Source organism: Delphinapterus leucas, chromosome 16 (assembly GCF_059928025.1).
Source record: "Delphinapterus leucas isolate spDelLeu-1000000601 "Yukka" chromosome 16, BTC_Dleu_Yukka2, whole genome shotgun sequence".
In the NCBI taxonomy this organism is placed as follows: Eukaryota; Metazoa; Chordata; class Mammalia; order Artiodactyla; family Monodontidae; genus Delphinapterus; species Delphinapterus leucas.
In genome coordinates this window covers 49,402,557-49,415,798 of record NC_143144.1, presented here as the reverse complement: position 1 = coordinate 49,415,798, position 13,242 = coordinate 49,402,557, and the positions used below count along the sequence as shown (strand labels likewise).

Here is a 13,242-nt window from a genome sequence, read left to right as displayed (position 1 = left end):
TCTTCCTTACTTTGTTTTAAATGAAAAGAAAATGAGAAAATTTCATTAGGTTACCATATGGGGAAATTTAGTAAACAGACTAGAAAAAAATAATCTGATTATATATTAGAACATAAATTCATTCCTCAGAGACACTAGAAAATTTCCTCTTCTTGGGATCACTTAGAATAAAGTTAATATTTATTATTTCTAGAAGATAGAAGTCTTCATTAAAGGTAAGCTAATGAACTCACATAGAGAGATCATAATACATAAGAACTTTAATAACTGCTTCGAAAACAAACCCCCCCCCAAAAAGAAAATCAAAGCTTCAAAATTTTTTCCTGAGAGTTTTATTCAAAGAAAGTAAGTATTAATGCTTACTTTACCTGCTACCATTCTAGAAGCAGGAAGACAAGAGAGAGAGAGGAGAGATTCTGGGTAAGTTTGTCATGTAATAGAAGTTTCTCTCTCTAAATTCAGAAATTTTGGGAATCTTTCCAAAATATACACTTACCCCTACTGGTAGGATGTTTTAATTCTTTATTCATAGTCTGTAATAAATATTGTGAGTTATCTACTTTAATTCTGAAGCATAAGTACAAATACAGACAGTGTAAGGCATAGATTAGATAGCAAGCAACCCTAGGAGCTTTATTGGGGTGGAAACCATCGACAGTTCATTTTAGAGTAATTTGCCACGTGCTCATAAAGCAAAAGATCAAATATGCAAAGAAATGATTCCTAGAGAAGTATAACATAATTGCCTTCTTGTAAATTATTGAATAAGAAAGTCTTCCCTCAAGTAGTTACACCACTCTCAGAAAACTTTTTTTTTTAAGTAAGAGGCATCAGTTGTACTTCTCTGCAACATTCAAAGCCTGAAGTATTATTTCGGTATTTTACTAACACAGCTGCACATCTTATGGTCAGTTGGCACCCACCACTCTGCCATCTAATTTGTACCAAGTCTGCTGAGAAAAATGTCAAGACTCTACCAGGTTAATTTGAGGAGAGTCTCTTCAAAGTCTATAAATCTTCACCAAAAACATGACAACTGGCTCCTCTTTCTTCAAAACAAGAGGGAGGAGGGGAAGGTGGCGGTGGGGGCGGTGGGGGGGGGCAGAGAAGAGAAGGAGGAAGAGAAAGAGGGTGGGGGAGGAGGAGGAGAAACATTCTGCTCCTATAAAAATGTCACCAGAACACAATTTTCTTCAGCTTCTTAGTGTTTCTCCTTAGTTAAAATTAAGGCTACAAGCAAAAGAACATTAAAGACATTTCTAATAAAATTAATCCTACACAAACTGATAAAATGTACGTATCTCCTATAATAGTGGTTCACAATTACAAAAATGCAAATCTACAGACACAACCTAAAATACTGGTAAGAGAATAAATCTCTCTAACAGATATTTCAAGAATAAAACTACTTTGGATAGTCAATTATATTTATTATCAGATAACTTATTTCTCTGGAAGAATTCCACAGCTGTATAACAACAGCTCTACCATGGTCAGCTAAGTTTTCTTATGATAAGTTATATTCATTAAAGGTTAAAAAAATATATCTATATCTATATATATTTTTTTGCGGTACGCAGGCCTCTCACTGTTGTGGCCTCTCCCCTGCAGAGCACAGGCTCCGGACGCGCAGGCTCAGCGGCCATGGCTCACGGGCCCAGGCGCCCCGCGGCATGTGGCATCTTCCCGGACCGGGGCACGAACCCATGTCCCCTGCATCGGCAGGCGGACTCCCAACCACTACGCCACCAGGGAAGCCCTAAAAATATATTATTATTTCACTAGTACTCTTACCATTAGGTAAACATGTGATTTATTTGAAAATTTGTAAGACAAATTCCAAAGATTTAAAGGAAGCCTGCAGCATTATATTTTTAACACCAACAAACTCAAGCTATCCTTATTCTACTTAATCAGGGGTCTTTACTGCTCCAGAATCTATTTTTAAATATAAACTGAGGAGCCTTGTCAAAAGAGGCCAATTTCATCATCATTTTGTGACCTTTCAGGAGAGCTTGACTCTGTGCAGAGATTAATTCTGAAGAGCTTCAAAACTCTCATACAATTCCAGGATTTATGGACTTGATATTGTAGAAAGAAGTTCACCAGTGTGTCAGGGGATTCAAATTTTACTCTGAACACCGTCATTAATTGTTTGGATAATCCTGTTCAAAGCACTTCATCTTTCTGGGCCTCAGTTTTATCATCTATAAAATAAGAAATACTCCTGCAAAAAAAAAAAAAAAAAAAAAAAACCTCATAATCTTATGACTTTTATCTACTCTGTCTCGCTTTCTAATGCTGTTTCAACCTATAATGGAAACAACACCATTTAGTAAAATACAGCTTTGTCAACAGCATCTGCCCATAAATGTCTTTTTGCCTTTTAAAATATACACAAGGATAAAGGTAGGAGCACATTAGGATACTCCTTTAGAGCCTGTGAATAATTCATCCAAAAAATAGTCTAGGTATATTAATTAATCATGAGCTAATAAAATAAGCACAGCAGATCTTAATGATTTACTTTGACTTCAAGATGCTAAAGTGATCAATTTTGGTCAAATTACATAACTCTGAGTTTTAATGTCATGTAACAGCTAAACATAATTTTACTGAGTACATCCTTAGTAGTACATACAGAACTCCATTTTCTATTAACCCATCACCTTTCACTTGGGTGAGATTCTAACCTATGAGAGGACAGAGAATATGCTGTGCCTGGAACAGTTCTGCTGATGATGTAGCTACTATTATTCTACCACATGACACTACAGGCTTTGCATTTTATTTTCATATATACTTCTCTTGCTATCTTTTCACTCTGGCCCCTGTTTCACAACAATATCCCATGGGGCTTGCCATTTCATCACATCTCCTCTTGTCTCCTCCACAGAGAAACAGAACTGACAACTGTATTACCAGATTGTGATGACTACAATATCTTGCCATTGAAAATTAAAATATGGCCTAATTTTTCATTATGTAGACATCTCTTGAATCTAACTTAAACAGAAAACAGAGAAAATAAAATACAATAAAGTTTAAGTATCCTTAGGTTTTACTTTTTCCTTGAACACGATGGGACGGAATATCCCAAGTGCTTCTTATATGGCTAGTTCTCACTATCAGAAGCATTCAGCCAACTATCCTGAAGAAGCACCCACGTCAGACAGAGTATATATTCACATATGCGGGGGTGGGTGGGTATAAGAGAGTAAGAGGGAGGGAAGTATGATGGAAGTGGGAGGTGTGTGTAAGAACACGTGAGAGCACAGCTTAGTTACAAAGGCTGGACCATTACAAATACCTTATTTGCCCCCCAACTCAAAATTCTTGATTAAAGTAACCTACAAGGATATTGTAATGCCAAACAAACAAAAAAGTCACAGTGAACATGGTGAAGGCAAATATCTTAGAAATGGTCAAACATACTTGTAGTTTGCAACAGAAAAGTAAGACTGTTGTAGAATCTCTATCAAACAGTTTTATCCATTCCAAAAAAACAGACATTTTTTTCTAAAACTATGAAGCAGGTCATGAAAGGACTGGAGATACCACTTCTCTTCAGCATATGAAATCTCAGTTTAGCCAGCTACTAGTTTTCATCAAATACATGCATGGTGACACAAACAATAATTCCTATTTTGGAGTCCTTTTTGGAAACTTCAGCAGACAGTAACATTTTCAAAACGGTGAAGTTTCTCTGCCCAAAAAAAGTCCCCAGAAGAAATCTCAGTATTCTGTAGACAGAGTACACCTTAATGCCTGGCAAAACATCTGGTTTTGCTGCTTTGGTAAAGAAAGAAGTTCTACACGTCACTGTGACTCCATGCTTTGTTCACCAGTATGCACTGGTGTGTAAGACTCTACCATGAATCCCGAGAGAAAGCTTAGCTATTGTTGTAAAAGTATTCTATGACTTCATGAGAGCCAAGTCTTGAATCACAGACTGTACAAGAGGATTTGTCATGAAAAAATCTACTGTTGTGAAAGTTGCCAAATTCAGGAAAGCCAAGACTTTCAATCAAGGACTTAAGAGGTTTTGTCAAGAAGTGGGAGCAACTATGCAATTCTTTGCTACACATCAGTTCACTTGCTTTAGGAAGACAAATTCTATAGCTAGAATTTTACCTGCATAAAATACAAACTCATTAACACAGTTTAACTCTTCAATATTAAAACTAAAATGTGGAGTCATAATTTTTTCCTTCAAACACAGCATTATGCCAGAATCTTGCCAAAAAATGATCTCAATAACTAGAAGGCAAAGAAAATGATGCAACATGAATTAATCTGAAGAGTCTTATAAGAATTCTTATTTCTTGACACAAGCCTACTTTCATCTGGCAAAAAATCTAGAGTCCATTTGCTCTTTCATTCTTTCATGAGATGGGGAAACAAAGTCAAAACTAATTAGATATCAAAAATGACATAAAAGTTGCCAAGTCAAAGACAATGGCATAGTTTCAATGTGTTCTTTAAAAGCTAAATAATAGTAGCCCTTTCAGGAAAATTTACTACTGAGCAGAACTAAAGCTTAATTTTGGTTAATTTGTACCACTTGGATTTATTCAGCAGTCTCAAGTAGTGGCCACTGCCTGGCATAAAAAAAGAAAATGAGACATTATTCTTAAAGTATTTTTTACATTCTTTGTTAAAAAAAATAATTTTCAGTGCAATTAAATACTATAAGCAAAATTTTATGCTCATGTACATGATGCACATTTTTTGTGGGAGAATAGAGTTTTCATCATATTTTTAAAAGGTATATAACATAAACAGTTTAAGAGTCCCTAACTTAAAGCTAGTTCTGGCTGAACATTATACAACTTTTCTGTTTTTATTTTAAATTCTTTTTACCTGATTTCTTTTTGATTACCAAAATGTCTGCTGCTCATCAACCCTGTTTTAAATTTCTACCACTGCTCCTGTGACTGTATTTTAATTTGACCCATCTCTCTAGGTTTTCTTCTCATTCAGTCTCTTTTCCCTGTGCTGCCCTATGTTTATTCACTTAAGTACAGAAAAATTTACCTTCTATATTTTTAATCAGTAAAAGAAATTGTTTCCCTCTAAATGAAGAAAGGATGAACCAAAGAAAACATCTCAGTCCTCTGCTCTGGAATTCATTCTAGTGCTATCATCCCAGGGTGCACACAGTATACAGAAATGTATGGCAAGTTATTATAATCAACACTCACCAAAATCATGCATTAACAATAAGATTCAATTTTGTAAACTGTCACCAATAAACAGTGCTTTGGCATCCTTAGATATAATTCAAAAATGTAACAATGACAAGTAAAACAAGAAATGAGGAAGGAGTAAAGGAACCAGGAATCAATGCCATTATCCAGCTGAAAATGATGGCTATGATCACTTATGTTTCTGTTTTGAAGTTAAATTAAAAAGAAATTAGCTTAAACTGTAAGAGAACCTTCCTCATTGTGAAAATTATTAAAACTAGAATAAATTTTTCATATAAAATTAGGATGTCTTCCTCAATAGAGGTCTCTAAATGAGTTTTTCCATCTATCTGAAGTAGTTTGGTATTTTTTCCTTTCTTGGAGACAGAAATGTACAAAGTCCATTTGTAAGAAATGTAAATATGTTTTGCCATACTTAGTATCCAAAGAAATAAATCCCTTGAAAATCACTGTAAAAAATTCTCCCAAGAGTTCATTTTTTGCTTTCAAATGTACTACACAAATTAAATTTGTCAATGATTTTCAGCATAGTCTTTAGTCTTCTGAATAAGAGAAGAACCTTTGACTAATCTTAATTATAACCAAATTTATGAGTATTCAAATCAAAGAATAATCTCTATGTATTTTAAAAGTAAAGATCACACTTTACTAGGTAATGGCATCCAAATTATTATCCAAAGACATTTTATTTTCAAGTAAGCTTCAGGAGTATCAAGCTTACTTTTGATCAATGTGCTGCTTTTTTAAATGCTTTGTAAAGATTTCATGATACCAAATATGCAATCCAGTTAATGGGTAAGATTTGCTAGCACGACATGAAAATGCTAGAATGAACAGAAAAACTGAATGAATCTGTCATTTGCTCATGTGAAAGTTAAGGTAGTATACTAATTTAAATGTTTAGAGGAAAGAAAATAAGGGTTAACAACTATCTTTTTAAAAATTTATTTTCCAATAAGTTCTCAGATCTAGGAAGAATAAAGAAAAAAAACATCAAATATAACTTACCTTTTTGTCTCTGGTCCTTACTTCCCCATAGAAATCTAGGGCCTCTTGTGCCTTTAAAAATTTGCCCCGATGTAACAAATATGCGCAAATCATTACACCAGTTCGTCCCTTTCCAGCTTTACAGTGAATTGCTGCTACATGATTGTCATCTTCACTTAGCCATTGGTCAAGATCTTCACAAAAGGGTTTGATAAGTTCTAGCTGTGGTGGATTATGGTCTTCGAAAGGATACTGTGCAACTGTGGTAAAAAGATAACCTCAAATAAGAAAAAAATCTCTCCTGAATTGCTTATTAAAAGTACGTTAACTTTAGAAATGTTGCATATAAACTTAACAGAGTTCTTAAAGAAAAACTGAACTCCAGAGAAAAATAATTTGTCTCATAATTTTCTAATTTTTGAATAGAAAATAGTCTCTCAACTCAAATTTATTCATTAGACAGGGAAACCAAGTATTATTTTCCTCACTTTATGAAGGAGGACACTTTGCAATAGAGTAGCAAAGAAGTATCAGAGGTCACAACATATCAGAGGTGGAGGTAAACTCAAAATTAAATGTCACAGGAGCCTCTTATCAGGGCTCTCAATACATTTTCTAACAAAAGGAATTGTAACACTTATAATATTGCATAATCACAAAACATATATTCCAAAGAAAGTACAGATCACCAACAAATCAACAACAGAAAAGACTGCATTTTACACTTCATAGAATAAAAACGTCAAACATGTTATTTTAAAGATGGTCTTGCAAATGTTAGTGTTGTATACACATGACTTTAAAGACATTTACAAAAGAAATTGAGAAAAAAAAACCCAAGCTATAAAATGTATACAATTGTAGTAAAGTTTATCAAGTGAAGTTTCAGGTCTTTTCATATGAGTTATAAGAACTCAAAACTTCTCTGTTCCCTATAGAGTTGAGGTTTTTAAAAATTTTTTTCTAGAAATAGGACTTTAAATATATCACTACTTATCTTATTGGTTCCACTCTATTAAGATTCTTAAAAATGCCGACTAACATTCAATGTACTTATCTTCTGTGTTATCTAAATATGTGAAAAGTATGTCCTTTATATCTTCAACCAGGTCATTCATAATGGGGTACAAGATACACTCAATTAAGCCTTTGGTGTGACAGAACAGCTCTTCAAGTAGACAATGACTACCATTACAGGGAATCATCAGGACAGCTTTTACTTAGTCATCTGCCCAGCTGTACCATCATTCCATCTTCATTTCCCCAGTGGCATACAAAAACATCCAGAAAAACCTGTTAAATCTAGATAAACCTCGAGTAAAACACTCTTTGACCAGTAAGCAGTAGCCTAAATCCACTAAAAATGAAACATTCTTAGTAAATCTATCCTAGCTCTCACAGCCATTAGCACTTCTGAATTCTCAAACCAACTGTTTGAAAGTCCATTCTAAATATTTAGGAGAGATCAATGGCAAATATATCAATCTGTCAAGGCACCCACTTTCTCTTTTTGACTATCACGGCAGCATCTTGCCAAGCTTCTCAACTCTTCAGGTCTCTCATGGTTCAAAGCGTTCCACAAATACAAATGAAAGTTTCTGTGGGCTCTGAGACAGAATTTACTACACCTGGAGAAGAACACATTTAAATCAACTCCTGCTCTCATCTATCAGCCTCCTCTTATCCATATTTCATTATACCCTTTTCCACCACGCAGGTCATGTTCCTCGATAGGAGTTAAGTTGTTCTTCTTTCTCCCTGTAATCTCTTACTGTTACACCAAATGCATCAAACTGTAGGAATAACCCTCTCTTCATTCTACTGTTAGTCTAGGAATTTCTCCTAATTCTCGGTCTATTCTACAATTTAGTCTTCCTAGTACTACTGGCAGGTTTATATGATACTTGTTTCCAAAAACACAATAGCAAAATTAAATTTATTTTTCAAATTTTCTAAGACCATCTTTAAGATAAATATATCACTTAATAATTGAGATTATTCATTATTGGTATGACAGCAAGATTTAGACTGTTGGCTTCAAGTTATCAAACATAATACAGTGTATTTATGCCTACCTCTGCAGTTAAATTTGGCGGTATCATAATGTCTTTCAGCACATCTAAAAGAAAAGTTTAAATGTGATATAAAATTATCTTTTGCGCTTGAGAAAAAAAAGTATATTAGTAGCAAACATTTTCTGAACCTTTATAATGTACCAAGCATTATGTTAAATGTCTTACATTAACTATTGCTTCTAATCTTAAGACTCCTGTGAAGTAGGTACTGTTATTATCCACATTTTACAATTAAGGAAATCAAGGCTGAAAATGTTAAGTATATACAATCAGAGCTTATACGTTTGCTTACAAAACTTATAATGCCACTAATATACAACATTGCAAATTCACTTGCATCTATACCTTCACATTCCCTTTGTGAAAATTATATATGCGAATGGTCTTTATTTTTGATTTCACAAGATATGTGTAAACAACTAACTAGCTTCAATTTTACCTCTGCCTTATAATTGAGCATATACAGTTTTCTCAAACTATTACTACAAAAGATGTATGTTAAAAACAGTAAAATTATAAGGGCAAAGGAAAAGTAAAGAATAACTGAATGATGCTAATCTACTCAGACACAACACTTACTACATCTTTTAACCAGATCTTTCTCTCTTTAGAGAAGCCAAAGGTCATCTTTTTCAATAATCTCTCAGGTTATAAGTTTTAATTAAAGTCTGAGAGTAATGAAAGACTAGTAAGTAAAATCAATATAGAATAGAAAAAAGTAATGTTGACTTAGCATTACTTACAGCATGCTAAAATTTGTCTTTTTAATAGTAGTCACGTTTGTTATCATGCACTGGCTGACTCATGATTAATAGGCCATGTTTATAAACATTAATAGGCTCAGAAAGGGATTCCATACATTAGCTTGTGGTCAGCAGCATTCTGGTACGTTCAACTACTAACCAAACCAGATATTTAAAAAATTATTTAAAATAAAAACTTAGCATTTTAAAACAAATAAAGGTCCATAGCCTCTGAATCTACCATTCCAAAATCCCCAAATTTTGAAGCATCTGAAACTTTCTCTTAACTGTATGGCAAACTCAATTGCAGCAGAACTTGATCTGAGTTTATGAGAATGTGTACTCCTTAATTAATAGGAATACACTTACAGCAAAGAGTGAAACATTTTATCCTAGGTACTGTTCCAAATCCCACTGGGGTGTTATGCAATACAAAATATATGCTTCCATGTTACCTTTCTAAAAACTGAAAAATTCTGAATGCTGAAACACAACTAGCCCAAAGAATTTCACATAAGTGGTTATGGACCTGTGCTTTACATTTAGAAATCCTGAAATATCTGTAGAGTTCATCTATTTTAAACAATTTTTAAACTCAAATCCACATGAAGGTTGGGAATTCCCTGGTGCTCTCACTGCCGAGGACCTGGGTTCAATCCCTGGTCAGGGAACTAAGGTCCAACAAGCCAGGTGGTGCGGCAAAAAAAATTTTTTTTAAAAATTTAAAAAAATCCGCATGAAGGTTGAACTAATTATAAGCAAACTGCAACCCACTAATTTCTAACTGGTCAGACCTGAAACAAATCAGCTTCTCATAATATTGCTGAAAACAAAGCTTTTCCATTTTAGCATACTATAATTTAGTATATTGAGTTTTGCTAGAAAGAAAATTTATTTAACAATGACATAAGCACATATACGCATCCTTGCTAAATAATTTCATACTCGCTTTTATTAAAAAAAAAAAGACAGGCAGAAAGAAGAGAACTGACCAAGAAAATAGTAACATTTTACACTTTCTTTGGTACAGGTTAAAGAGGAGTATGGTCAATAGAGAAGAATCCTTAATGGAATATTTTTTAAGGAATCATGTAAAATAGGGCTTACGAGGTGAGGGGAGAGGTATATACCAGGAAACAATTCTAAGAAACTGGTCTCATAAGAGCACAACAAAAAATAAACATTTTGAGTTTCATACAGCTTCAGTTATCTAAAATTTCTGTACGTTTTTAGCAGCTCAAAATGTTTGGCTTGATAAACACTGCTGATAACTGCCTTCATACACTGATTCTCAAATATTATTAAGAGGAAAAAAATGGAGGGAAAGTGAAAATAATGAGCTACTAAATGTCTATTAGATGTGCATACCTTACAAAGTTTCCATATTGTTAAATTCATCCTCACAATCATATAACAGTTAATACTGTCTCCATTTTATGTATGAGAAAGCTAAACTTTAGAAGAGCATTACAAAACTGGCCCCAAACCACAATATGTAAATGGAAGAGCCCAGCACCTCTGATTACAAAAGTCAAACATTTTTCAGTATTGTTCCATACTCCACGCATAGTAAAAAATATAGAAGTTTAAAAAACAAAACAATAACAAATTTTAGTCAAAGTCAGCATTCCAACAAGAGCATTATTTGGCATAAAGGAACCAACAAACAGTGATAATGAAAACATGAAAGAATTGTGAAAATATCTACAGGTATGGATAGGGAGTATGTGAAAACATATACTGCGCCTGGTAGTGATAAAAGTGATTTGGGGAGTGGTTGGTCAGGTAAGAAAGAAGACTCTCTTAATTAAAACCTTCTTTGATGGGGCTTCCCTGGTGATGCAGTGGTTAAGAACCTGTCTGCTAATGCAGGGGACACAGGTTCGATCCCTGGTCCAGGAAGATCCCACATGCTGCGGAGGAGCTAAGCCCAGGTGCCACAACTACTGAGCCTGTGCTCTGGAGCCCAGGAGCCACAACTACTGAGCCTGTGCGCCACAACTGCTGAAGCCCTCATGCTTGGAGCCTGTGCTCTGCAGCAGAAGAGGCCACGGCAATGAGAGGCCTGTGCACCGCAACGAAGAGTAGGCCCCACTCGCCGCAACTAGAGAAAGCCCACGCACAGCAACGAAGACCCAACGCAGCCAAAAATAAATAAATTTTAAAAATTTAAAAAAAACACAAACTTTCTCTGATAACTGCACACACATACACACACACACAGAGTCCCTTGTAAATTTATGGTATATTAGTGATAAGACAAGTCTTCCAACAAACCAAAATTAAAGATACATGAATGGTAAATGGGATCTGACTAAGACAAGTGTATTTATACTTCCTTATAACTAGAACTCAAAAGATATCTTTTTTTAAATCATCACCTCATATTGGCTTATATAAGACAAGAGAAATAAAGATGCACTGAAAGAGAGCTTTTATGAAGCAGTAGACAGAAAGTGAAGAAAGGGATAAGATTAATAGGAAATGCTTCCAGAGAAATGAGACTCGTCATAGAATCAGCTAGGCATGTAGGTCTCTTCTTTACTCTCTTCAATGGAGCTATCCCTATCTTACAAAATAAAACTTAATAGATAAAAATTAACAACAGCTGAAGGTTTACCACAAATTGATGCATAGCTGTATGTCAAATAGAATATACCATGAAATATAGTCAACCTTTTAAAAATTAGTATCCAGTGAACATTTAACTTCCTCAAAGGCAAGAACTATAGTATGTGTTTATACCCTATCTCCCCCCTCCTCCCCTTACCCCCACCAGAAGACAGATTACAGAGGAAAATACAAAAATGAAGTACACACACTTGCATAAAACGAACTGATTAATGTACTAAGTAATTCACCAAGTATACCTGAATGTGGTTAATGATATGAGGCTAATTTTGTCCTTTCTTAAAATAACTTACTGAATGCCTGATAATAGAGATATAAAGTTACAATTATTAGAAAGTCCACATTAAGAACTCTTCTTCACCCACATATGTCATAGTTGCCATAAAAAGTTTAATATACTATTAAATACAGGTATGTCAAGTGCAAATATTTTAAGATCTTTCCATTTACATATGTTTGCAAAGACATACATCACATCTAATTAATATCCTAAAAATAAACAAAATAGAAACATCTGCTACTTATCAGACTCACTTACCCAGAGCCAGAGAAAAGTAAAGAAGACTGAAAAGTGACATCAGAAATCAAAACATGCTACAACTTGGTAGTTCTAGAAACTTCTGAAGAAAGTAAAATTTGGGGTGATTAAAACAAACAAACAAAAAAAACAGAAAGGGAATACTGGCATCAACAGTGGATGGTCTGCTACCATATATACCTGTGTGACCCTGTTCAACTCACTTAACTTCTCTAGGCCTCAGATTCCCCATCAGTAAAATGAGAAGGTTGGACTAAATGATCTCTTTCAGGTACTTTCCAGTCTATGATTCCATTAAATGGATGGGGGAATAAGGGAGTTAAAATATGTGCATCAAAAGCTACTCTCAACTAATAATGAGACAGTTCATTAACTTGGGGGTCCGATGTTTGGATATACAAAAACAAATAGGCAATCAACTCTCCAGGCTAGATACCAATGCCAACTTTAACCATAATAACACAAGTGACCCACAATACTGACAGTACAAACCTGAGTCCTAAATTCTAGAAGCAGGAAGCCATTGCATACAGGAATGAAAAGAATTTCCTTTCCTTTCTTTGGATATAATGTTAAACTCAAATAAAGTTTTGAAATAAGGCAGAATCTGTCTTTAGTATCTTTCTATCTTTAGTAGAGAGTCTGGGACTCTCTACATGCCCAGTACTAAGAGTCTAAGGCTGAGGTGACTCATTTAGTGGACTCCAGCTTTTGACAGTTCATGTCCTGTTTGGTTTTTTGTTTGAAACTTAACTTCTGAATCCAGTTGTTCAAAAACTACAAAACTTTGTGGTTTTTATTTTCCTCCACAGAAACACTCTGGCACCTGTAACAAGAGTTTTTGTAGGAGAGGTTAATCCAGAAAAGAGAAAGATACACGCACAGATCATTTGTTAAGTTGGAACCCACCTAAACTTAAGTTTCTACAGCATCTTTTACTTTCTTTCATCTTACTTATTACCACTACACCGTACACACACACACACACACCATAATCTGACCATAATGGGTTATCTGCCATATTCTAGACAATATTATTGCCAACAAGCTTCTTACAC

The 13,242-nt window shown here is 34.5% G+C and overlaps 1 protein-coding gene across 1 annotated transcript in view; it reads right to left on the bottom strand.

The window, feature by feature from the left end:
* The window catches only part of PTEN (phosphatase and tensin homolog), a 92,464-nt gene that overhangs the window by 27,188 nt on the left and 52,034 nt on the right, over window positions 1-13,242 (bottom strand). Inside the window, exons 3-4 of the mRNA XM_022569419.2 lie at window positions 8,273-8,316; window positions 6,219-6,457 (exon numbers count right to left, since the gene is read on the bottom strand). Of these exons, the coding sequence (XP_022425127.1) occupies window positions 6,219-6,457; window positions 8,273-8,316 (283 nt within the window). The remainder of the gene's footprint in view (window positions 1-6,218; window positions 6,458-8,272; window positions 8,317-13,242) is intronic.